The 25,316-nt window shown below is 40.8% G+C and overlaps 2 protein-coding genes and 1 long non-coding RNA gene across 6 annotated transcripts in view; all 3 read right to left on the reverse strand.

Annotated features, from left to right (window-relative positions):
- The window catches only part of gfra1a (gdnf family receptor alpha 1a), a 102,798-nt gene extending 88,271 nt beyond the window's left edge, over window positions 1-14,527 (reverse strand). Inside the window, exons 1-3 of one of the 3 annotated variants that reach the window (XM_067610638.1) lie at window positions 13,913-14,527; window positions 13,026-13,331; window positions 12,058-12,138 (exon numbers count right to left, since the gene is read on the reverse strand). In XM_067610638.1, the coding sequence (XP_067466739.1) occupies window positions 12,058-12,138; window positions 13,026-13,331; window positions 13,913-13,976 (451 nt within the window). In that variant the 5' untranslated portion in view covers window positions 13,977-14,527. Of the gene's footprint in view, window positions 1-12,057; window positions 12,139-12,242; window positions 12,337-13,025; window positions 13,332-13,912 lie in introns of those variants that run through there. The other 2 variants (XM_067610639.1, XM_067610640.1) reach the window with 2 other exon arrangements.
- A 4,897-nt stretch (window positions 14,528-19,424) lies between these two features.
- On the reverse strand, window positions 19,425-20,555 carry LOC137196533 (neurogenic locus notch homolog protein 3-like). The gene is made up of 3 exons (XM_067609207.1): window positions 20,143-20,555; window positions 19,722-20,048; window positions 19,425-19,627 (listed from the first exon to the last, which is right to left on the reverse strand). The coding sequence occupies exons 1-3, from the start codon at window positions 20,544-20,546 to the stop codon at window positions 19,471-19,473; spliced, it is 888 nt and encodes a 295-aa protein (XP_067465308.1). The 5' UTR covers window positions 20,547-20,555; the 3' UTR covers window positions 19,425-19,470.
- A 112-nt stretch (window positions 20,556-20,667) lies between these two features.
- LOC137197312 (uncharacterized) lies at window positions 20,668-24,670 on the reverse strand. Of its 2 annotated transcripts, XR_010931396.1 has the most exons (4): window positions 24,178-24,670; window positions 23,949-24,040; window positions 23,640-23,754; window positions 20,668-21,581 (listed from the first exon to the last, which is right to left on the reverse strand). It is a non-coding gene; the product is annotated as an uncharacterized lncRNA (long non-coding RNA). The 2 variants fall into 2 exon arrangements; XR_010931395.1 differs by having other exon boundaries at window positions 20,668-23,754.
- Window positions 24,671-25,316: the final 646 nt, after the last annotated feature.

Here is a 25,316-nt window from a genome sequence, read left to right on the forward strand (position 1 = left end):
GAGTGATAAAAACAAGGCCTTAACTTTTATGACTCTGCAAATCAAGGGTGAAACAATTCACAGAATTAACAGCTCGATTCAGTGCATTTCCATTACAGCAAATATTAAGTCTGCCTTAAATTTGCTTTTTTTTAATATGCAACAGTGGAGTTTCACTTTATGTTATTTGGTTTTCTCTGTGACATGTGTAGCACAAAATAAAAGCTTTGCAATATGACAACCAGATGTAGCGACAAAAACAGGGGAAATAAACCTCTTAACAACCATGACATTGCATTATTCCAAAGATTCTGAACCAAATACATAATTTCACCACATGCTAAAACAACAGCCTCAGCTTATACAGTAGAATTTAATGTCAAACATCCTTCAAGAAGATAAACAAAGAAGAAACCAAGAAATCCTGATTATTGCAGAACTCTATGCTGATACTGGACAGTGAAAGTAGATTTATCACTGTCTATGTTTCAACAAGACTCACTCAACTGAGAATAAGATATTTCAACAATTTCCAACTGAGGAAGGGGGTATAACTTTACAAATCCACTTCTATGAAAGAATGAAACAGTATAGTTAAGTCAAGTCCGGTTTGCTTTGGTAGAATATGAAATTCTATTAAGACACAGCAGCACCAAGTGAAAACCCTGACGGCCGGAGCCATGGCAGATTAATCCTGTGAGTTGACTGTGTGCAGCTGAGGGCTTAGAGCAGCAGCTTAACACAAGGCCGCGGCTTTGGCACACCTGTCAGTGATCAGTCATGCCTCAGCCAGCCGAGCAAAACACAATGTGATTATAACGTTGTAATTAACCACGCCGTACTAAAGCAATCTTTACTTTATACTTGATTCAAATGTAATTATTGGCCACATTTAGATGCATTTGAAAGATTTAAGTATATAAAGTAGGGATGTGCAGAGAGCCTGGTATTTGTATTTGTACTTTACTCATCGACTCATTGCAGGCAGACCTTTAGAGTATTTATACACCCATAACACAGAGACAGCACACCGTGTAACATGTAGAAGAACTTCAACGGTGATTCTTGCTTTGCACTTTTCATTTATTGCCTATTTTTTACAACCTAACTTTGTGGAAAGGAGAAGGGGAAGGTGATGGAGAGTCCCTTGGTAACTGGTATTTGACATGTTTTTTTCTTCCGAAAAACAAATCGTTTTTGGAGTATTTGTAGAAACAAATATTTGTATAAAACCCACTATTTGTGCTTTGCCGAATAGTGTATTTGTATTCGGGCACACCCCTAAGTGTGCAGATAGGCTGAAGCAGGAGTTTTTTAGGTTACATACAATTATTGTTGAAACAGCATTTAAAGTATTCTCTTTCAATATGAAGCAGGTCCTAACTACATGTTAAAATATAGTCCCTGACATACTGAGGAGACAACAGTTACTACTCCTCCACTTCCAACATGCAACATCTACCATGATTACAGTGTTAACATGCATCAAATATCAGCCTATATATGTTTTCACATTGCATAAAAGAAGGTTTTGGGGATGCTGCACATCTAAATCGAATCTTTCTCTCATAATTTAGAATGTATTTCTTAAACCTTAGGTTATGACTATGTACAGTATATGTGTGCAATTTGTCCTTTGCTTGTAAGTCTTGTCCAACCGCACAGGCGCAGGTATTTGTGTATAACTCTATCTGTGTAGGTGTCTGCAACTGTGTATGTGAAAAGTTAATTGTCCATATTTGCATGCAGTATAAAGCAGCAGTGGGAGGCAGACCTGGCACATGCTCCCTCCCGCTGATTTAAGCTGTCAACTGCATTTATTAACTATGATGAATCACCCCTCCACTTCACATCCAATCAAAGCCCTCTCAGAGGGACTCAAATCTGGTCACCTTTAACTAAATGATTTTTCTTGGCCCATGGTGCGCCAGCCAGCGATTGGACTGGCAACCTGATGATACGGCTGCTGTTAGAATAATTCTGCCAATGGCCAACAGCTGGATCAGTCATTTCTGAAACAGTGTGTTGAATTAAGTGGCAAGCTGACATGTAGCTGCATGGGGAAGGATAATTTTAAAAAAGCCTGGATGGATTGAGGAAATAAAAATAAAGAGTTCCACAGTTGGTGAGACATGGAATATAAAGGTGTTCTTTTAACCTTGCCTTGAGGATTTGGATTAAATCTGAACTAGGTTCAGTCTCTGCTGCATAACACAGTACAGTTTACAATGCGAGCTGACAGCTACCACTGAATGTGAATAATCTTTCTTCCACAATGTAGAGGAATTTTCCTTAAACCTCGCCTTTCATCCCAAACCAACAACTTAAATCCATCTATATTTAATTAAAATGTGCTCACACATTTCCTAGCATATCTGCATAGTTCACATTACTGTGCACTGTACGCCAAAAATCATCTGTACAGAGATGAGACAAGGTCAGTGAAAACACAAATTCCCAACAGACTGTGTCCTCTCAGAACACAAGTCTGTTACTGTACACCTCAAACCTTGCTGAAGGATAAAGCCTTTGATCCCAGCCTGAACAGAAGAGCTTGGGCGGAAAATAGGGAGGGAACAGGGGAAAAAAAGAGAAATCAATAGATTCTTGTAGACACAGCCTCAAGTTTCCAATCTAACACAGCACTGTATTGATTAGGCTTCATACGAGACAAGGCACAGGGACGGTAATGTCGGCAGTGGATTTTGGAGTCTTTAACACAACGAACTCCTGTGTAGGGGACGGGACGATGGGATCTATAGGGGCAGCTTTTTCTACTGCATTGCAAACAGACGACATGCTGGGATGATTGATGGGTGAATACAATATGAGGACATGTACCAGAAAGATGTCATGTCAGTGTACTGCAGAGAGCTTAAAGAGTAAAAAAACAAAGCCAGACGTCTTGAGCCAAACTAGCATTGCACACCAGAAAACAAAACTGTGGGACGAATGAAACATAAAAAATATAAAGAGAGACATTGAACACTGAAACCCTTAGCTCCAAACCACAAGTTGAATTAAATCGAGTGGCTGGAACCCAAAATAGCTCCCAAAGCGACTGTCAAATAGAAGTAGTGTAATGTTTATCCTGAGGGTGGCGCCAGACCTAAATCACATCAGCCGTACTGGGTCACCTTCCTCTCTACTAAGACTCAGCTGCGTTTAAGCTGTGGCTGACATTCTAGCATCTAGCATTTTATCATGCTAACGCGTACCCTGTAACGTTTAGCATGTGTGCATGCTATGTGATCATGCGCTCAAGTAGCTGACTGGAATTCTGCGATTTGTCATGAAAACGTACCTCAAACACTAAAAAGCCTGAAGAGATACACTGGAATAAAAGTCCCCAAAGTGGAACTCCAAAGCCATTACAATCCTCTGTTAATGTCTGTAACAAAAATTGTGGCAATCTAACAAATAGTTGATGAGATATTCCACTCTGGACTGAAGTGTTAGACTGAGAGATGGACCAACTGACAGACATTGTCGTCCTTAGACTGCTAGCATCACTACAATTTGTTGTCACATGTCCAAAGTTCTATGTTTTTTGTATTTTTTTCATTTTCTTCAATCCTGTATATGTTCACGGATAAGGTATGCTACAGTCACAACAGTAGGACCATACTCAAACTATGTTCAGGTGTCTTATGTTGTAGAAACTAGGCTGCACTTTGGCTGAAAGGAAGCACATCAAGTGATGATTTAACACAAAGGTCACCAAGTATATGTCCTGCTGAAAGCTCCTGGGTATTGAACATCAGACAAGAAACAAAATGCGGCTGCGGTGAAGTTTGAAGCTGTAAAGCGGTTTGACTATCCACAAACTCAAAAAGCTGGAAGAGGAAAGTTGTCTGGAAGAGCCTCCCAATTGAAATTCATAATTCAAGTTGCTTTGAGTCAGACTACACTGAGGGCTGCGCTCGGTCCGTGATTGACATGCAGAGTAAGAAAGGCATCTCGTTTAATGATGCAGCTTGAATTATGTTATATTAGCCTAAGGGAGCTGAGTCATTTAGTTTGTAAAGGTGAACGAGCGGTTTTCTGGGAAGTGATGAGGAGGGTTTATGAGTACGACGACGAGGTCAGAAGTGTGATGACAATGACACCAAAACCAAACCAGTAAATCATGACTTCATCAGCTGCACTGCCTGTTTCTGGAAAAAACAGATTCTCATATTTTAAGCCCTTTTTCCTCAGGCTGGCTTGAGGCTAAAGCAGTGATGCACCAATCCCACTTTTTCTCTGTTCAATGATTCTATTAATTTCCTATTTGTTTCTGATCAAGCCGCTGCCCCTAGTTCTCATAAGGATTATTTCGACCATGTTTGATCTTATGAGTGGAATTGGGACCGTCAACAACATGGGAAGGGAGGAGAACAAGGGAAACAGAAAGCAGGAACATAGTGCAGTGTGCAATGAGTAATAACTCAGACTCTGAAGTTCTTGAGATTAGGATTTCATGTTCATGCAGGATTTGAGGGTTGCCTGGAGACGTGTCTCTAATAGTCTTTCTGTCGTCAGTGTGTTGTTTCTGTCTTTACTCAGTATGTGGCCTTTTTTGACTGCCAAGACTAAAACACTAGTGTATGTTACTACAAATGGTGTCTTAGTAGGTTTTAAAAATCTTAAAGGGGACGTATCATGCACATTTCTAGGTCTTTATTTTTAATCAGGGGCTCTACTGGAATATCTTTGCATGATTTACAGTTATAAAAACCTCCTTATTTATCTTATATTGGCCCTTTATGCAGCTCCTCAGTTCAGCCTCTGTCTGAAACAGGCTGTTTTAGCTCCTGTCTCTTTAAGGCCCCTCTCCTGATGAGCCCACTCTGTTCTGATTGGTCAGTTTCAGGAAGCTGCGTCACAACTGACTTCCAGCAGCTATGTCACCAAACCATGAAACAAATTATAGAAGTAGGATTTCACTACTTTTTTTTCGGTCTTTAATTGAAATGTCAAACATATCTGTACATGTTCTGAGCCAGAATCTGATCCGAAATATGAGAGTGGACAACATGGACAACCCAGGGAAAAACCTTAGCAACAACCTTAGCAACACAGGCTACAGAACGAATAGCTACAAGCCAACATCAACATCCTCAACAAGGTAGAAAAATGTTCCTACTGAAAAGTTGAGAGTAGGCTGAAGCCCTGATTTTTGACTTGCAGGAAGTATTTCTACATACTCAAGTTTTGGAACTTTCAACATGTTAAACATAGGTATCCTCACATCATAACAGTATGTAAATAACAGAAAAAAGCATAATATGTCCCCTTTAAAGGTATGGAAGGACTGATCATGTCTGGCCAACACCTGATCTGTTTACTAGGTTCAGGAACGGCACCAACCCTGATCAGATTGGTGCATCGCTAGGCTAAAGACCAAAAAAAAAAGAGGAAACACCCACTCTATGAAGAAAATCTGTTTGGTGGCAAACAGTGCAGGACTGTTTGTATCCAGAGCAACTCCCTGCTACAAATACATTTGACTGAATAAGCGTGAAGCAGGAAACAGCAGAAAAAAAAAAAAAGAGCGAGTGTGCTCAGTCAACCAACTCTGAATAAATAAAGGCAGAAAAAATAAAGTTACGAGAACAGGCAGGATACTCTCTCTCGCTCTCTCTCCAAAAGATACAGCACAATAAATTATGTTTCTACCTCTGTAACTCCTCTGCATTTCCTCCCTGACTTTATCTCACACACACACATACACACACACACACAGAGATGCAGCGGTACACACTAACACAAGCAGGGAAAGAGATAGCGGTAGACACTCTTATCTCTAAACATTGGCAGCTCATAATGAGAGTGACTTCCTCTGCAGCCAGCGGTTGAGTGGTGCTGACAGCCTCTCAGCCCTGCGTGTCAGCACATGGGGATTTGAAGCGTTGCCTCGTCTTGACAGCTGGGCCACGCACTTACAGATGTTTTCACACTCAGAACACACGCACACATTACAGTATATGCACACATCGCTGCAACTACGCTTCAAGGTTGACTTCAGTAGTAGGAAGGAGGAGGACAAGACGCGTTTGAAGTCTTGACACATGGAAAAGACACAATATTGAGCTTCGGTGTATTGGGGCTTATGAGTGGTGAGTGGGTGATATACAGAGAGCCGCTGTTCCAGCCAACAAGGAGGAGGACGGAGCTTAAGGAGAGAAGTTTAAGCCAAACAGACATCAATACACAACGAAGGGGGGGGGGGGGGGATTCATTGCAAGCCAAAGAACACAGTTTCTGATTACTGAGGGACTGCCTGAACAAGATTTGACACATGCACAGATTGGAGATGAATAGCTCCAAACTAAAAATCTGTCTAGATTTAGTTCAATTTAAGTAGCAGTTACTGATATCCTTGACATGTAAGGACAAGGGGGATGTTCTGAAAAGTTGAAAAGTTCAAATTTTGCTGTAAATCTCAAACTGCGCCCTGTTTACTGTAAAGTTTTGAAGTACAAACAGTAGCTTAAGATAAGTGCTCCCAACCTAAATGCTATATTATCACTTCGAAATCGCCAAACAACTGTACAAGGTCAGTCTGCAGGCCAGAGTGAAATGATAGTCGTATAAACTCATCTTTATTCATAGGTCGCACCTCCTGGAATCTTTGATGCTCTCATCCGTTTCCACCCCATCATTTAACCACAGCTGCTGTATTTACGTTAAGTCACTTTTGGCTGCCGCCCAGACTGTCGATTACGGTCCGTGTCACTTATCGTCCAGTGTTACATTTCTCTCACTTCTCATCGGTACTCTGGCGCTAAATGACGATTGGCTGGCGCAATAAAAAATGCTCTCTTATCTGCAAACAGGGCGATCATGTAACGTAATCTTTGTGGCGACGGGCCAAGATGTTTTGAAACTATTTCAAATCATCCATTCCCCAAATGAAGAGACGGTAGTAAAGACAAGAATACCTTAGTTGTGCTTTTGGTGTTCTAGAGGAAATAAAAAAGGAGAGGTGGAGAAGATGGGGAGGACTACGCGGGCGATGTCTTTTTAGATGCCGTCATGCAGAAGTAGTCGATGTAGAGGTGGGAAGAGAAACAACGGGTGGAGAAAATGTTTTGAAACAGCAAGCGTATATGAATACAGTAATATGAAACTGTCCAAGCTGTGCATTCATCCATTTCCTGGAGGGGTTTTTGATTCGCCAGCGGCCTGGGCCAAATGGTATGGCAGTAATTCTGAGTCCACTTGAATCTCAGAATAATGCTCTCTGTTTACGTGTTGCTCCCTCCTGCATGGATCACTGACTCATAAACACGGAGCGAGCAACTGGTGAGGAGAAAGGCAGCCATTTCATCTAAACTCCTCGCTCTTTTTCCTCTAAGCTTATATGAACTCATGCGGCGCGATAGAGAATTGTGGGTTTTTTTTCCTGCTCAGCATGACGTCTTGCCTCTTTTTTGTTTACCGATTTTACAAAGCCGGCGTCTTACAAAGCTGGAATCTAACGAAGTTCAAATAAAGGTTGCGTATCAAAATGTACAGATGCGTAATCAGATAATGTGACACCTGTAGGAGGAAACATCTGTGTAGACTTGTGTTTTCTCATATCTTACACAAGCACACTTCTCTATCTATCTATGTCATGCATTCTGTACGTGCTCAATGTAAAGCAAAACCAACACACTTTTCCACTAATAAAGCAGCAGCGGTCTCAGTGGTTCCACAAGGCAAGCAGAAGAAGAAACTCACTGAGCCCTTAACTGAACTAAAACAGAGACATCAAAACAAGGTGGAGCTGCTAAAGAGAGATAGAGAGAAAAGGATTAAGGGACTGAACACAGGGATGTTTTGTTGGGAAAGAAAACGGAAGAGAGCGATCGACAGCTTGAATTAAAACACGGAGCAGAAATCATACAGAAAAAAACCCACCATGCTTCATTACATCCTCACACACACACACACACAGTGTCCAGTGTTTTAAAGTATTTTAAATATTTCCTGCATGGAGTTTACATTTGAGTGATTATATGATGGAGATTCTGAAAGCAGCCTCAGTATAAGAATCTAAAGTTTCCATTAGTTGTTGGAGCGTACTGTATGTGCACCTGGCAGGGAGAGTGGCCTCCTATAGTATGTATCAGCTGTTGAATTATGAAGATGGCAGCGCTTGCAACACTTCTATCCACTTTCAAGCAGCTATGGACTATCGATCCTTATTGCTATGAAGAATTTATGGCGATCTAAAATCCTTAAACGTGCTGCAACAAAAGAAGCCTCCGACAACGACAACATGAATGTATATCACTAAACTTTTCTTTATGATCAGGATTACAGCTTCAGAAGTGTAGGTACTCGCTTTGAGTGTTCACTCTGTCTAAATGAAGCACATGCACATATTTTCATGTCTGTGAATAAGCAGTGAATAACTGGTGTGGACTGCTGCTGTAGTTGTTCATTTTTTTGGTGCAGAGAAATGAGTTGTTCTGTGACTCACTGGACTCAACCCCAGAGGTAAAGCCACTCTGCCCCAGGTAAAGATCTGAAAATAATTAGCTAAATTAACCCAGTGGCAATGCTGTGTGTTATGTGCATGTGTATTTCAGTTTTTTTTAATAAACACGCAGTTAGATTTGATCACTGAAGCTTGATATTACATCAGTGTTTTATACTTTTTCCTTGTACTTAATATGTGTTTTATCATTTATAAAAAATACTTACATGCACTTACATGACTTAAATATGTAATAGCCACTTCCTGAGATCTACTGTGACCAATGATAAGTGATGAAGATGACAATAGAAGGAGGAAAAGGGAAATGGTGTGGTGACAAATACAGTCAGTATACAGTTTTCTATTACACACATGATCTCTAAGAAAACCTTGGATTTACCTTGATGAAACAGCCCTTTATTTAATTATCAATCCCCATTAAGTATCAATTAATGATATTCTGTAAATCATTAATAAATATCATATCATTCAATCATAATCAAAGATAATGCAACCACTTCAGCTGCACATTCAGCGTATATGCGGCTAAGACAACGTCTCTCTGTAATGAAACCAGACTGACAGACAACGGCATGTCATTGAATGTGTGTGTGTGTGTGTGTGTGTGTGTGTGTGTGTGTGTGTGCGTGCAGTGTGAGTGCATCTGCCCGTCGTATGCATTGGTGTCACAAGAGATTAGTGGCTTCAGTCAGTGACACGAGGTCGATTATGGAATTACGGGATCATCATGGCTGCCTATTGTTCCTATAGCCTGGGATCACTGAGTCTTATTGCCTTACCGAGACAAACGTGGGACACGTTTCAGAGAGCCTCCTGAAATAGAGGGTCTGAATACAGACGCTTGACTCGGATCACAAGCACTTCACACAGTGCCTAAGGACCTGAGAGCCTCCGGGAAAAATAAATGAATTTACTAATTAGCGCTATAATACAGTTTATCATAAAAATGTTTAGCCATATAGCTTCACATTGTAGGTATGTAAGAGATAAGAAATGAGGTGATATAGGAAACTGCTCTAATATCACTCCTACCTCTAATATAAAGTTCTGTGCGAAACCAGACTTAAATTTACATAATTTTAAAACAAGAATCCCCAGAGTCCTTTTCATATCGGTCCCTTTAGAACCTGTGTATGTTTTTGTGGCTCTTTTGTATAAATTCTTAGCTCTTTCAGTCCAGTACGCTGCACTGTAGGACTGAAAAGTGAAGTGATCAAAAACAAGCTCTAAGCTCTAATCATTTCTGCCTCCATCCTTCTCCTGTCACCTCGCCCTTTAATTTCCGCAGAAAAGAGCAGGGGGGAGGCTTGGTGATCTCATGCTCGTCCCCGTCCGCTTAGCCTTACCCTGTTATTCACTAGTCAACCCTCAACCCCCGCAGCCTTCTCCTCTCACCCCTGCATCCAATGCTCCTGCTCCATGATTCTTCTTGACGCACTAGGTGGTTTGTTACGCAGAACCATTTGGGAATTCGTCCTTGGAAACTGTTTGGAAAAGCGCAGGAACTTTCAAAAAATACTTGACAGGTGATTGGATGAACACCGTCTTACGTTGCCAGGCGGTGGTTCGGACCAATCGCATAACTTGAAGCCTGACAAGATACTCGCTCATCTCCTACTACATCTGTCCCATCCTGCTTTGTCCCTCTGCTCTGTCTTATCCCCACTTTCACTTATACAGACAGTTTCACTCTAACATCTCACTCCTCATCAACAGATGCAGGACATTCTCTCCATAACTATACTTTAATGTCAGAGCCAGGCCAGTCTGATGTTATATCACAAAGCTGTCAGTCATCATAAAGAGGTATTTGGACCAGCCCTGAAAAAACTAGTCAATTAGTCTGGTGGATTTTCTTTTTTTCTTGTAAAATACTTGATACTTTTCCCTCTTGTGCTTATAAATATCCTTCAAATAAAACAATCTGAGAAAGAATAATCACCTCTTTGGGCGAACTACTCACAACTCAATTTCACACTAAGGCCACAGCTTGTGATGAATCATGATAAGCAAGACATTAGGAGCCGTATTTATTGATAGAAACTTTAATAATTGATTTGAGCAATTTAGAAAGTAAACATCTAATATTCGCTGGTTCCAACTTCTCAGATATCAGATTCCTGTGTTTTTTTCTGTTATATCATTGTAAATTGAATATCTTTAGGTTTTGGACTGTTGCTCTGACAAAAACAAACACTTCAAAGACTTGATTTTGGACTCTGGGGAAGCATTTGTTCACTATTTTCTGACATTTTAAGATGAAAATCAGTAGTCGCAGCCCTACTTTGCATAACTCTTCTTACAAGAGAAACTAAGGATGATATGATGTCTGATTTGTATAATAAAAGAGACGTATTCAAAGCCATCAATCGACATAAAAGAGGCATTCGGACAGCAAAATAAGGAGTGCCTGCCTTCGCTGAGAGTGACACCGTAAATCTGTCTGTTCCTACTCCTTGAATGCACAGCTCAGACTGTGGAGACCTGTCACCTGCCTGTGTTGTGAACTATGATCCTGCGCTGCACATGCTTCAGCACTGATGGCCCTGTGGGTGTCTCATCCTTTCTGGGACTGGTAGATTACAAAACCAGTGATGTATACATAGTGTGATGTGGTGTGATGTGGAGGCTAGTAGCGAGAGGAGAGCGTATGCTTTTTCAAAACGTTGGATTCTCAGACGGTGTTTCTTTAGCAGCAAATTGGTCATGAAGTCGGTACCCAGTCCAAGATGTTGTTTATCTGCATCACGCCACCCACATTATGATGTCACCCTTCTGTAGGAGAAGAAGCACTGGTTTAGGGCGAAAAATTAAACAGAAAGAAAAAAGGCTCCTCTCTTTATCAAAAGGGTCAAAAAATCAGCCTTGTTCTTTGAAAAATGTGGAGGCAGCGTGTCTGTTCGATTTGACACAGCACTCGTCACCTGCAGTGTAATAATGAACATCTAAGCAGCTGCATGATTGCGCTACATTCATACGTAAGGTTCTCTAATACCCACAACAGTCTCTCAACTGTGGGACCACAGAACACTGGAGCTGCTGCGATGAAGGGAATAAGATCGCCATCTAGAGGCTTTAGTCAGCATCGCTCTCTCTCTCACACACACACTCACACACACAGAGATGGGAGCTGAAAAATGCATGTCATGCTCTCCCACGTTACTCACAGAGCTACTCACTCTCAAGTCTTTTCAACAAGTGGATTCAAACAGCCACAACAGGATCCTTTCCACAAACCACAGTGAATCACACCAGCAAACCCGACAGAGCCCTCCTTTTTTTTTTTTTTTTTTTTTTTTTTTTTTTTACAGCCGAAGCATTTATCTACTGCTTGATGAGACGCAGAACTATAGCTCCCCATGCAAGGTCACTTCCAGCCAGCATGCAATATCGCCGGGGCTTAGAACGAGGGGAGAGAAAGACAGATAGCGGAGAGGATGATGAGGGGAGGATAAATACTTGACACACAGATAACCTTCAGTGAGAGCATGCACGACTTGAAGTTTTATCTCAACAGAGACGGGTGACCAATGAAACAATGAAAAAATAAATACTTAGTGATGGAGTGAAAGTCTCCACAGAGCCTTTTGTTTTTAAATCCTTACCTATGATGGGAGCCAGGCGGAAAATGTCAGATAGACGGCTGTTCACGGGCTCATATGGGGAATCCTCCAAGAAATCATTACCTGTGAGGAAGACAATCAGATGTTAGATAGATAGATAGACAGATAGATAGATAGGTTTGTTTTTTAACCCCCTCTTGTTTTGTTTATCATCCTTCACCCCTCACAATGGCCTGCATGTGACATGGCTTATTTGGGTCAGTCGATATCCACGCTGGCACACAGCCACACGCCTGATTAGGCAGGTTGGTCAGCTGTGGTTGCGCAACTGGAAGTCGACTCGCTGGCGATGGGCTGATTGCAGTTTAGGGACTAAAAGGCCCCCCTGCTACGATCAACACTTTAAGATGGTACTGCTATCGCTGAGGGGTTTTCATGCTCCATTACTTTCAAGGAAAGTGATTTAGGAGGTCAAAAAAAAGTATCTCGGCTATGCAGGACCACGGCTGAGGACTGAGTCGGGGGGGGGGGGGGGGCAGATTTGAATGAAAGTTGAGGGATTGTGCATGATCGCATTGGACTGTTATATATATACTGAGATACTGTGTGCCAGTTTTTAGAGTTTTTGTGTTTAGGGTAGCAGGGAGGGTCATAGAGCTGGAAGGGGAAGGAGGGAGGATGAGGACTCATGGTGCCCCCCCACCCCTCCCCTCCTCTCCATACAGCAGTGGGAGGAGCTGGGGCAACTAATCATCTCAACCTAATACTGAACAGATCAGAAATCCTAAATGTCCATTTCACATTAGCTGCAGAGTGTTCTCTAAATGTAGCAGCCCTGAACAAACCCTTGAGGGTCTTTATGGGGGTCTTCAGAGAATCTGTAAACCTTCATGCTATAATAACACTATTTCAAAGTCCATATTCAAATGAGAGGCTACAATTCTGAATAAAAAAAATGTAAATAAATGGTTCTTGACAAGAAAAAGTTCCACCATAAGCACTAAACCCACCTTGTAATGTCTGATAGATCCCCCAGTAAATGCGCAGGCAGTTCTTCTCTTTCTTCATCCCCCTTTTACATCGGCAGTTGTACAGCGGGCTCTGTTTGAGCGCGTCCATGGCGCTCCGGCACTCGTCTTTGGCCTCCAGGCCGGCCACCATGCTGAAGTTGCTCTCCTTGCCGCCGGCCACGCACTGCCTCATCGTGCGGTACTTGGTGCTGCACGCCTGCTCCTTCAGGCACTGCTCACTGGCTCTCACACAGTCCAGCCGGGTGGCGCCAGCACGCAGGTTCTCCTCAGCATAAGACAACACATCTGGGAAACAGAAAGTGGAATTTATTATAATAATAATAGCCTAATGAAAATGAAAATAATTATATATGATAATAATTATAATGTCGCTTGGTTAGTTTGCTTGCTGTCTCACAATAAATGCTCACGTTTAAGTAGTAGGATACTTTGCAAGCTGCTGTCGGGGATTAAAATATGAGGGATGAACTATCCAGTGATATAAACATGTAAACATTTTAGTCGCCAGTAAAGGATCGATACATTACATATGATCAGATCAGTATTAGAAAGCTGTTAATCGTGATCACCGCAGATACGAGAAAGTTTACAGACAGTTTCATCATCCCGATAAAAACATGACGTTAAGTGATATTTGGGTTTGATAAAGCAGCGACAGCCCCTTACTGACTTTTTCGTTTATGAGCACTTTGGACTATAGTCTCAAAGTCTGAACGCTTCCCGGGCTCCCAGTGAGCAGCTGCCTCTGTCAGACTCTCCTTATTAACAAAGCTCACAATTTAGACACTGAATATTAGGAAGCACCTTCGGGATAAATTAGTATCAAACAAGCAGCGGTTGTTGGTAATAGATCAAGTGAAGTTTACCTAAAAGAGGCAGGAGGACATACAGCACTGTGAGGATCATCGTCTTCCCCTCCATGTGAAACATAAACCCTTGTTGGAACGAGAATTTGCGAACTAAAAGCGACTTAGTTTAATTCCCAGGGTACTTCCACTGTATTAAAATCCATTGAAAAGACGTAGCAGTGCGCGCTCCGTTGTACAGATCCAGCTCGCTTCATACGAGAAATTACCTCCCCTCGGAAAAAAAAGTGTCCAGTGCCGATTCAGCACAGTTTCTCTGACTCTTAATAGTCTATATTTAAAAAAAAGAAAAGAAAAAAAAGACACAGATATTTCTTTCTTTCCTTCCCCGTGCGGGTGGTCTTCTCGCCGCAGGGAGACAAGAGACGAAGGATCAGAGCAGCGGTGGCAGAGAAACGGGCGAGTGTCCTCCAACTCCAGCCAGTGGGATGCTTGCGTCTGAGCGCGCACAGCCAACTGGAGTCCCACTGCTGTCTAGCGCATTCAGCAGGAGGAGAGTGCAGCTCTCCCCCTCGCACTAAAGTATACAGTAATCCCGTCATAAATTTACAAAGATAGACATTCCCATCACAGCAAACTCGCTCCCCTATTGTGGTAATATTATAATGGAAGCAATGGAAATTAAATATTTAGCTTTAAACTCACTTAACTCACTAATGAGCACCGGAGTCCCAACGGGTGCATTACAATAACCCCCAAGATTGAAAGAGTAACGTCACTGCTGAGTCGCACAAAAATGTTTATTATAAGCTGTTTACTTTTAATAAACTTTCCAGCTCACATCCTCACAAAAGTAACCACATTCCCAGTCTATTAAAATGCATGTAGCCTAATACATAACCACAGAAGGCGTGTGGTTGCATTTAAGATTTTTATGAAATGAAACCAACATCAACTCTTGTGATGTGTGTGTGTGTGTGGGCTGGTTTTACATTTCAGTAGAACTGCACTGACAGGGAGAGGGCAAAGGGCATGACTCGAGCGCATTTTTTTATGACATGATTAATATAGCAACATGTTGAGCAGCTTATATGGCAATTTGTCAAATCTTAATCCCCTTTTAACTGGAGTGCCACTTGAGCGACAAAATGAGCGGACATATTTCAGCTGCACGCTACTCACTGCACATCATATTTCAAGCATGTGTGTGGCTGTGGCTCCTCCCTGCTTTTTTTTTTTTTTGCGATAATGTTAATCCTATTTGCAAAAAAAGAAGGTGTAATGCAATAGTAACTGCAAAACGTGAAGACAGCAGCATGTTCGGTGTTTGATCATGAGTGACTTCAGAGGTATTGCAATATAAAGTATAACCTCAGCTGTATGTTTCTGATAGGCCTGCTTGTCAAATCAGCCGGACAGCTCTGCGCTGAGGAAAACCTGCCCTCAGTCCACACACAGGAGAGTGGACACTGTGTGACTGTCGCCATCTGTTGGTGGTTTTAAAGTAAAGGTCACTGTAGTGTAGAGAGGCCATTTATGATATGTTTTTAACAATAGCTATTACAAACAGTGGTGGAAAAAGTATTCAGATATTTTTAAGTAAAAGTATCAATACAGCAATGTAAAGATACTCTAATACACAAGTAAAAGTCCTGCATGGAAAATCCGACTTAAGTAAAAGTACATAAGCATTAGCAGCAAAATGTACTTGTATTGCAGTAAAAAAAAAAAAAAACAAAGTTCTGATACACAAATCTGTTTTCAGTTTTTTGGACTTTTTCTATAATCTTTGATTTTTGCTGAAACCATTTACTGAATTGAAAGCATGTGAGAAGTTTAGAGGGAAAAATCACTATTTGGTGGAGCTGTTAACAACTCATAGACATGTGAAATTTGACCCCGACTACACACTGCTTTTTGTGAAAACGTCAAAAGCCAAAAAGGTTGGAAATCACTGGTTTCATCTTTAACAATGTGTTATATTTCAAAAGCTTGTTATATTATCCATTGTGTCAAATCTTCATCTGAAAAGTAATTAAAGCTGTCAAATAAATATAGTGGAGTAGAAATTACAATATTTCTCTTTGAAATGTTATGTAAATGTAAGTATAAAGTATCATAAAATGGAAACACTCAAGCAAAGTACCTCAAAATTGTACTTAAGAACAGTAGTTGGGTAAATGTACTTAGTTACTTTCCATAACTTGGGTGATTAACGCTGGAATGCAAAATTAAAACGAGTGTCACATTTTCAACACTTCTGTTTGATCAATTCATTGTCAAATGAATAGAAAATCCAACAAACACAGCATGATTGTAATAACAGGGAAGCTGCATCATGCGACTTGTAACTCTTCCTATAGCTCATTGATTGCCTATATGGTCTATTCAGAGGCTAATCCACTTGGTCAAATACATGGGACCAGACTATGTCAATGAGCCTCTCTCTGCATTAAAGACTCTGAATCAATCAAGGATGCCGGCGTCCCCCACAGTAAATCAACCAACACACACAGAGAGAGAGAGAGAGAGAGAGAGAGAGAGAGAGAGACATACAGAGAGAGAGAGGGAGCAGGTTCATTCAGTGATGGGATGAAATAGCTTATTTGAGCGCCAGTGAATAATCCTTTATTGAAAAGGAAGCCATGATTAGGTAGGTGCGATGAATCAATCCTGCAAGGTACAGTCACTTTTCAGAATGACTTTCAATTTTATTAAATAGATATGCCACAGGCCAATGTCCACAGCTACTTTTACAGAAAACATGACTGGAAAAGAGACAAAAATGGGTACAAATGAATGACAGGCTTACAATTTGATGACTTTGCTGTTCTAAAGTCTCCAAAGGGAACATTGCCAGTCTGGGGGAAGGCTCACTCTGGTGATTTATGAAAAGCCTCAATCAATATCTGTTATTAATTTTGCAAATGAATGTCTGAATTATGTAGTCCCTGGGTCATTTAACGTTTCACACTGTAATGTGCTTCATGGCACTGGATCAGAAGCTTTGTGTCCCAGTGGGGAAATGGGAAAATTGGTCAAAGTCAGTGATTCTGTGACAAATCTATGCATCTAAGCCCTGAGCAGTGGCTTACTGCAAGAGAGAGCTGATACAATGCTTTATCATGTGGCACTCAACTGGACGGAGACTGATCAATGAAAGTTTAAGTGACCAGTGTTAGCTAACATTGCTGTAGCCACTAACACTGTGTTACAGAACAAGAATGGTGACTCCAAAAAGACAGCTGTTGGTTGTAGGTTGTTGTTACTTTGTTTGTGTTTGTGTTTTTTTTGGGTTTACCAAGTTCCCACCAAAGCCAGGACCATGGAGAACTCCCTAGACTGGTGAAAGAGATGCTTTGAATGCAGTTTATTTTTGATAAGTAATATCCAATTTACTTGACTACTTATTATATGTATGAGCTGAAGTGCACTCATGTAGTTTAGTGTTCTTATTAAAAGTTATGATTCATTACATGAGAGATAATCTCAGGTCTTGTTTTTTGAGCAATTAAAATCTGCACTTTTTCTACAGGAAACATTTGTTATTTATTAACTCAACATTATGGCCTTTCCTCTGGCACCACCCTCAGGCCAAATGTTATACAGTATGTTATATGCCCCACTGATTGCAAAAACCAAGGAATAGGAAAGTTTTCTCATTTTTTTCTTTCACTCAACAAAAGTTTTTGTTTTCTGGTGTATGAACACCCCACAGAGCTACTAGAATGGCTACAGCATGCAGTAAAAAGTGAGACTACAATGGTTATATTACTGGGTAATATTCATAAAAGGCACTGCCTACATTACTTTACCTTACCTGACGGGCAGAAAAATGGAAAACTGCAGGCATCGACACTTAGTGTGCACAAATTCCAACAAAGAAAACCACTCAGGTTGCACCAGAGGAAGGGAACAACTTTTTATATTGAAACTTAACTTGAGTACAGTTTTCAAATACTTGCAAATCTTCATTTCTCAGTGCAACTTAAAGAGACTGTCACAAAATTCATGACATGGGCCATGCAGCCATTGTATGTTTTACATTTTGGCTAATGACTCATGAACTATGAGGCGTAGTAAAACAACATTTGCACAGTGTGTTCGAGGGGTGTGTCTATCAGTAGGTGTCAGTGAGGGGAGTCACATCCACCTGCTACATGACGCATATTTCCTAATTTGGACATCACTCCAAGAGCTGGGAGTGTTCCCCAGAGATAAAGCTGAGCTACTGACACACGCTTCATGAACAAGCTTCATGAACAAGCTTCATGAACACTAATTGTAACACTTTAATTTTCTACAATTAAGAGCATAATAAAAACAAAAACAGGATTTCTAAGCCTTTGTCCACTTTTATTCGAATACAAATACAAATAATTTTGCTGCCTCAACAAATACAGATACAAATACAAATACTGGGCCCTCTGCACATCCCTAGTGTGTTCCTTGGATGAAGCCAATTTGACTGACATAGGCCACGCCCATTTGCACTGCCATTTTTGATTTTCTGGTAATCACTTTTTTTTTAGCTTCTGTTGGCACATGGTTCCTCTAATCTTCACTAAATTTGGTATGTACTGTATTTAGATGACCATATTTAGATGAACACAACTTATGAGTTTGTTATTGGGTATCAATAATCAGCGATCTTAGACTAAACTCTGATGAAAATAAGGTCCTATCACTACAGACGTACTCATGCGGCCCTCATCGGCACTTTTCAAAGAAGTGAGTAACATTGACACCGAACTTCATTGAAAAAAACAACAATTTAACATAACAATGATTGGTAATGGATCACTTGTTAACTACTCATTTAAGTTACATTTTTACTGAAGTAAGTCCACATTTACCTACAAAATAGGTGTCAAACAGTGGCTCCTAGTGTTAATTCTTGAAATATCATCGATGTTGCTTGTCTTACACCTTCAAACAAGGCCTATTTTAAATTGTGCATTTATTTAAGAGAGTTCGGCATGAGCATTGTTAAGCTCAGAGGCTCAGACTGTTCAGTTGGGCGTGGTTTCAGCACCTTCAGCGGACTCGCCCCCAGCATTTCAGAGCTCAGAATACTGCTTGTTTTTCCATGATTTCGAAACCTAATTTTATAAACTTGGCAATTGTTTTAATCATTCAAATTTGACTGAGTGGTTAATAACACATTTTTCTGTGGTGTGAAAAATTCAAAACACATATTTAATATTGCTTTACACAGACTTTAATTCAATGAAAGTTCTCTGTGAGAATGTGCACGACATATTGAAGCATGGCACCAATATTCCCAACTTGTGGCCTTTAGTAAAACATCATCATACAAAATATTAACTGCCATATCTCTTTAATATAATATTCCATGGTAACCAAATTCAGCAAAGTTGTACAGATGGGGATGCTGAACAAGTCTGCAGCATTTAATAAAATTTCATAAAAAATTTCACCTGTAAGTGGCACAAAAAGATTTAAAAAATTGCTGCTGGACCAGTGGCGGCAGCTGGGAGCAGCAGTAGGAGCTAACAGCTTCCAGCTCCCACACATTTTCTTCAGGAAATGCACATTCTAGTTACACATTTGTGCCTCTTAGTCTTGCTGGTCTTTTTTGTGTTCTTTAAGTATCCCTACCTACCATGGACTTCTTTGATGGGGTATGGGAAATGAAGCATTTCTAAGGCTGACAGGGCTCCCAGGTACTCTGCAGCACTGTCTGCTGTAGGGAAACAGTCCTCAGAGCCCTGAGAGCACAGACGGTTGTCTATTTCCAGGTACACCATGGAGCTACAGGAATACAGGAGAAGCAAGTTTTTATAGTTTAATGCACAATCTACATCACAAAACCTCAGCTTTTATGTTAATTGTCTGTCTGACTGACCCGATGACCTTCTGTTGAAGCTGTAGCTCCTGCTTCAGTTGTCCCTCATGGTGGGTGTAGGGACGTATCATGGCTTTTCCATTGTGGTCCCGCCGGAAGCGCAGCGTAGTGTGTAGGATTAAACTTAACTTCTGCAGAAAAGCCCTGCTAGTGTTGAGAAGCTCCTCTGGAGGCAGCAGAACTATGAGAACCAAGACACCATCAGCAAGGTTTTCTGGAACCGTCTTTGCGCAGTCCAAGCCATCCCAGCCACACTGCTCTGAGTTGCAGCCCTGGTCACATATTTCATCAGCATAGTGGTTGATACAGAAGGGTTCATATATTGGACTAAAGAAGCAAAAAAACAGAGCTATCAGCTCAAATTTCTCAGTCCACTACAGAAATAAAAGGGGAATCCTGTGAACAGTGAAAGGGAACTCACTTGCAAACTTTCTTCTTGTTTTTGCAGTCAAAGTTGTCATACAGACAGTCAGCATTGTTGCAGGACTCATCACACTGGCTGTTGTTGAAAACACGCCAGCAGTGAGGGTGTGTGCAACGAGCCCAGGGGTTGACTGCCAGAGAACAGTCGCCACCGTCCCAATGGCAAGGGAAGATGTTGCATTCCTTGTCACAAACACCATCACTGGCTTTGCCATGACAGTCTGCTAAAGGGCATGAGGGTGACAGGGGCTCTTGGAGTCTGCGGCTCTGCTCGCAGTGTTTACCTGTCCAGCCACTGAGACACTGGCAGTGGAAGAATGGGACGCTAGTCTCTTCAGTGCACAACCCTCCATTTTGGCAGGGCTGGGAGGAGCAGCCCTCGTTATCTGCTACTGCTAACATGGTGAAAGAAAAAACTCCATGAACACATAGTCAGACCTTGTTAATTCAAATCTTTATTTAATTAAAAATTGACAGCTAACCAACATTTACAGCAATGTTGGTTAGCTGTTGTTGGTTAGGGTTGAATTCGAGCACTGAGCACACGTCATCAAGTCAAACCACAATTACATGCATCAAGATGCACAGCTATGACTGTGTTTGCAAAGGTGGCTCCACTGGTAAGTCTGAAAATGAAAGCACACATATTTCCATTTCAGTGGAAATATTGGCAGACACACTAATTATGTACATTTCTCCTGCCAGGTCCCAAGTGTAGGAGTGACACTACTTTTAAATTAATTCTTGCACTCGTTTGATAGGGCACCACCCTTCCACTGAAGGGAAAATGTTTAATTAATCAGTTAATCAGTCTCATAAAACGTAAGTTCTTTTAAATACATTGACCTCTGTCTTCTACCTCCAAAGAGCACAGACAACTTCTTTCTCATAAATGAAGACATTTATTTATACTAAAAGTCTACAGAATACATAATAAAGCATATAATAAAGCAAATAAAAAAAATGAAATTGTGAGATAAATTGGTCACTGAGTTGGTGATAGTGATTGAAGTACGTGCTTCAAAGTTATGAAATAACGGAGGTACACTAAATGGGGAATTACTTCTCTAAGGGATAATCCTTTTTGATTCAACATCAACTCATCATAACAAACAGCTGAGGTTTATGCCTTTATGCCATGGCTACACCATGAAGATGTTTTCATGGTGGCTACATTACATTATCTGGCTTACATAATGATTAGACAACTTCATATTAATCCAAACTTGGCTAAACAGGAAGTATACCAATGTTAGTTCACTCAGGAATGTACTCTCAGATTTATGACAGTGTCTACAAATAAATGAAAACCAAAGGGAGTCTCTGTCCATGTTAATGTGCAGTTGTCCTGACTTGTTTCTTCAGTTCAACATGACCCAAGGGTCATTGAAATGTTTTAACGTCTTGCTGTTAATTGTAGTTGTGTGCTTCTAGCTTCTGTCGGAATGAAGGGACATAAGACATATTGTCATTGTAGGCATACAACAAAAGTACGTTTGGTAACTCTCAGTGACCAGGCAGCAATGAGAACAAGATAAAAAGAAGATAACAAGATATAAACAAGGTAGCGAGATAAAAAAGAAGATAAACATAATAAAAAAACAATAAAAACAAGATAATAAATAACGAAAATTAATAAAAGGTATTGCACAAAAATGACATGTATGTAATAAAGTGTTGGAGTGGATCAGCAGCTGTTGGGGAGTGGGGAGTGGGTGGTAATATTTACAGTCCTCAGTCCTCAACAGCTATGGGAGACTGGGAGGGGAGATGGAGGCTACAGCTCTGGGGAAAAAGCTGTACTTGAGTCTGTTAGTTTGGGCTGCGATGGCTCTGTATCTCTTGCCTGTTGGCAAGGGGACAAACAAACTTTGACGTGGGTGGGTTGGATCCTTACTGATGTTGCTAGCCTTCCTGTGTAGATGGCTAGCATACACTGTGTCCAAGTTTGGGACCACAGTTCCCACAATCTTCTGTGTTGTTTTTACCACCCGGACCAAGTCCTTCCGGTTCTCAGCAGTACAGCTGGCATACCACACCACGGTGCAGTAGCAGAGGATACTCTCTATGGTGCTTCTGTAAAAGTTTATTAGGAGTTGAGAGGGAAGTTTGGACTGTTTGAGTTTTCTTAGGAAGAATAGCCTCTGTTGAGCTTTCTTCACCAGGTGGGAGGTGTTAAGGGACCATGAGAGATCTTTTGTTATATGGATTCCCAGGAACTTGATGTCATTGACACTTTCCACCTCCTCACCATTTATGTGGAGAGGAGGATGTGTGTTCTTCTTGGATATCCTAAAGTTCACAATGATCTCCTCGGTTTTTGTGGTGTTCAGGACCAGATTATTGTCCAAACACCAGTCAACCAGAGGTTCGACCTCCTCTCTATAGTGTGTCTCCTCATTGTCAGATATAAGTCCCACTATAGTGGTGTCATCAGCAAACTTCACTATAGTGTTTGAGGATGGGGGTGCAGTCATGGGTGAAGAGAGTGAAGAGGGTTGGACTGAGCACACAACCCTGTGGTGCACCTGTGGTTCAGGATAAGGGTAGAGGACATGTGACACAACATGTGTGGATGAAGAGAACGTTAGTGTCCTGAAGGCTTTAATTGCTCTTACTGTTACTCCCAGGTGGATGATTGTGGCAACAGCCCTTGTGTCCACTGCTCATACAGGTATGACATCAATGGAGAAGGGTCTATCTGCAATGGTTGTCCAGAGCAATACACTCAATGAGTTTCTGAGTGATGCCTTTGGTTGTGGTTATATATATTTTTGCGTTATTACAGGACTGGAGAAGAGGCTGCTGACAGTTTTTTTTTACGCTGGTGCCTGTTGTTTCTCTTCGTTCTTCACAAATTCATCGTAATGCTTGGGATAACGACTCTTAAGATGGACAATCCAATTTGTAGTGTTGAAGGAATGTGATGTGGCTCCTCCTCGCATTACCGACGCTGAGCAATCATTGCAAATAGCAGTTTTGCTATCATTTCAGACACTTTAAAAAACCTCCACACTACAGACATATTGTTGGACCCTCTTTCACACTCGATGCAAGAGATGTGATGACACTCTTGCATGGGGGATACTGCGTCGAGCATTTAGTCAAGTATCAAAATTTAGGCATGATTAAAGCGTCATCTTATCGGCTTGTCAAATCGGCAGAAATGTTCATTTTGAGCTGATGCTGATATTTCATTTTAAAGCCTTTATCGGCCGATACAGATGACGTGCCGTTATTATTGTGCATCCCTAGTCCTGTCCAAAAACTCTTCTGTGTACCATCATCCTTTTCCAACCCTCACTTCAATTTGAACTAAATTCTAACCTTAACACTAAAACCACCAAGTGTAAACCCCCCCAAACAGTCCTTTGAAGAAATGAGAAGCAGACAAAATGTCCTCACTCCCACGGTCTAACACTTAAACTTGTTCTGACAAAGATAAGAGAACAAGAACCCACACAAAACACATGTGTCTTTGTCTCATCCTCCTACCTTTCAACTGGTGTTTGTGCAGAATATCAGTCAGATTCCTAATGGAGAGCAGTAGTGCAGCTGTCTGCTGTGCACTCCATTCAGATGTAAGGTTTTCACCACACTCTAACACCATCTGTTGGTTAATATCAGAAAAAACACTTCTTTTTTTCCCTCTGATAATGAAAGCGAATTGAAATCGATAGAAATAAAAAATATTTAAAAAAAATGGAATCACAATGTGAGCTGCATTTATGTAGGCTACATGTTATAGTAGCTTTTTTGGTAGGACATACTGTATACATATATACATGTATATTAATAGTATACCTGGAGATCAGCTGATAGGCGCTCCAAGAGCTGAGCTTGTGAGCTGCAATTCTGGTGTAAAGTTTCATCTGAAGCTGCAAAGGAGGACAATACTGCAAGCCAACAGACACATGCATATATAATATCCAACTTTTTTTCTTATACACAGTATATAGCTATATACTGTATGTTCTCTTACTCATGATCTTCTACATTTCAGAAAAAAAAATATACATAACAGTGAGATTACCTGCTAGTGAGCAAAGCCAAATCAGTGTTCCCCTTAATGCCATGGCCACTGAATTTAAATGTTTCTGACCCAGATCTGAAGGCAGAAAGCTGTGACAGGTGCGTTTATTGACTCAGCTCGTGGGGGCAAAGTTTACAGAATTGGCCAATATTGTGGTCTGCAGCCAAGATTGGAGTCACTGGATCATCAGCATTTCACAAACTTCCATTTCAAACCTTTGACTTCCAGTCTATGAATATGAACTCTGGCCCCACAGAGGTGGATTAAGTTTTCCATTTTATATATTTGTCTGTGCTGATCTTTGCAACTGACATATAAATTATCATTTCCAGAAGTTGTTTTTATTCAGATTTCTCATAACAAAACATAATTTTTCCATCTTTGTATGTCCCTGCTTTGTGCTGATGGGGGAGCTGGTAGTACACGCCAACCGCTTTGTACTTTTCTTCACATAGGATGCCGCTACTACTTCTTAGTTGTGAGCCCGTTATGAAGCCAGATGTCAGTATGAAATTCACACACACACACACACACACACACACACACACACACACATACACATAATAATTCACTGTGGATGTTATTCACAGTGGTGGAAAGTAACTAAGCACATTTACTCAAATACTGTACTTAAGTACAATTTTGTGGTACTTATACTTTACTTGAGTATTTCCATGTGATGCTACTTTATACTTCCACTCCACTACATTTTAGAGGGAAATATTGTACTTTCTACTCCACTACATTTATTTGACAGCTTTAGTTACTTTTGAGATGAAGATTTGACACAATGGATAATATAACAAGCTTTTAAACACATTTTTAACACATTGTTAAACTAGTGGTTTCCAACCTTTTTGGCTGTTGACATTTTACAAAAAGCAGTGTTTAGTCGGGGTCACATTTCAGATGTCTATGAGTTGTTAACAGCTCCACCAAATAGTGATTTTTCCCTCTAAACTTCTCACATGCTTTCATTTCAATACATGTTTCAATCCAGTATTAATAATCTAATGATGTCATATATAATAATATATCAGTCAGAGGGACCAAACCGCTACTTTTACATTTTGCTGCTAATACTTGTGTACTTTTTCTTATAAGTAGGATTTTTCATGCAGGACTTTTATTTTTTATTT

The sequence above is a fragment of the Thunnus thynnus genome, chromosome 14 (genome assembly GCF_963924715.1).
Source record: "Thunnus thynnus chromosome 14, fThuThy2.1, whole genome shotgun sequence".
In the NCBI taxonomy this organism is placed as follows: Eukaryota; Metazoa; Chordata; class Actinopteri; order Scombriformes; family Scombridae; genus Thunnus; species Thunnus thynnus.

What these genes read in the sequence shown, in the direction of transcription:
- LOC137196533 (XM_067609207.1), bottom strand. Translation starts at nt 20,546, where the DNA reads ATGTTAGCAGTAGCAGATAACGAGGGCTGCTCCTCCCAGCCCTGCCAA. An exon ending in AACAAGAAGAAAGTTTGCAA is followed by an intron (nt 20,049 to 20,142) that starts GTGAGTTCCCTT and finishes TTGCTTCTTTAG; the next exon opens with TCCAATATATGAACCCTTCT. An exon ending in CTTCAACAGAAGGTCATCGG is followed by an intron (nt 19,628 to 19,721) that starts GTCAGTCAGACA and finishes GTATTCCTGTAG; the next exon opens with CTCCATGGTGTACCTGGAAA.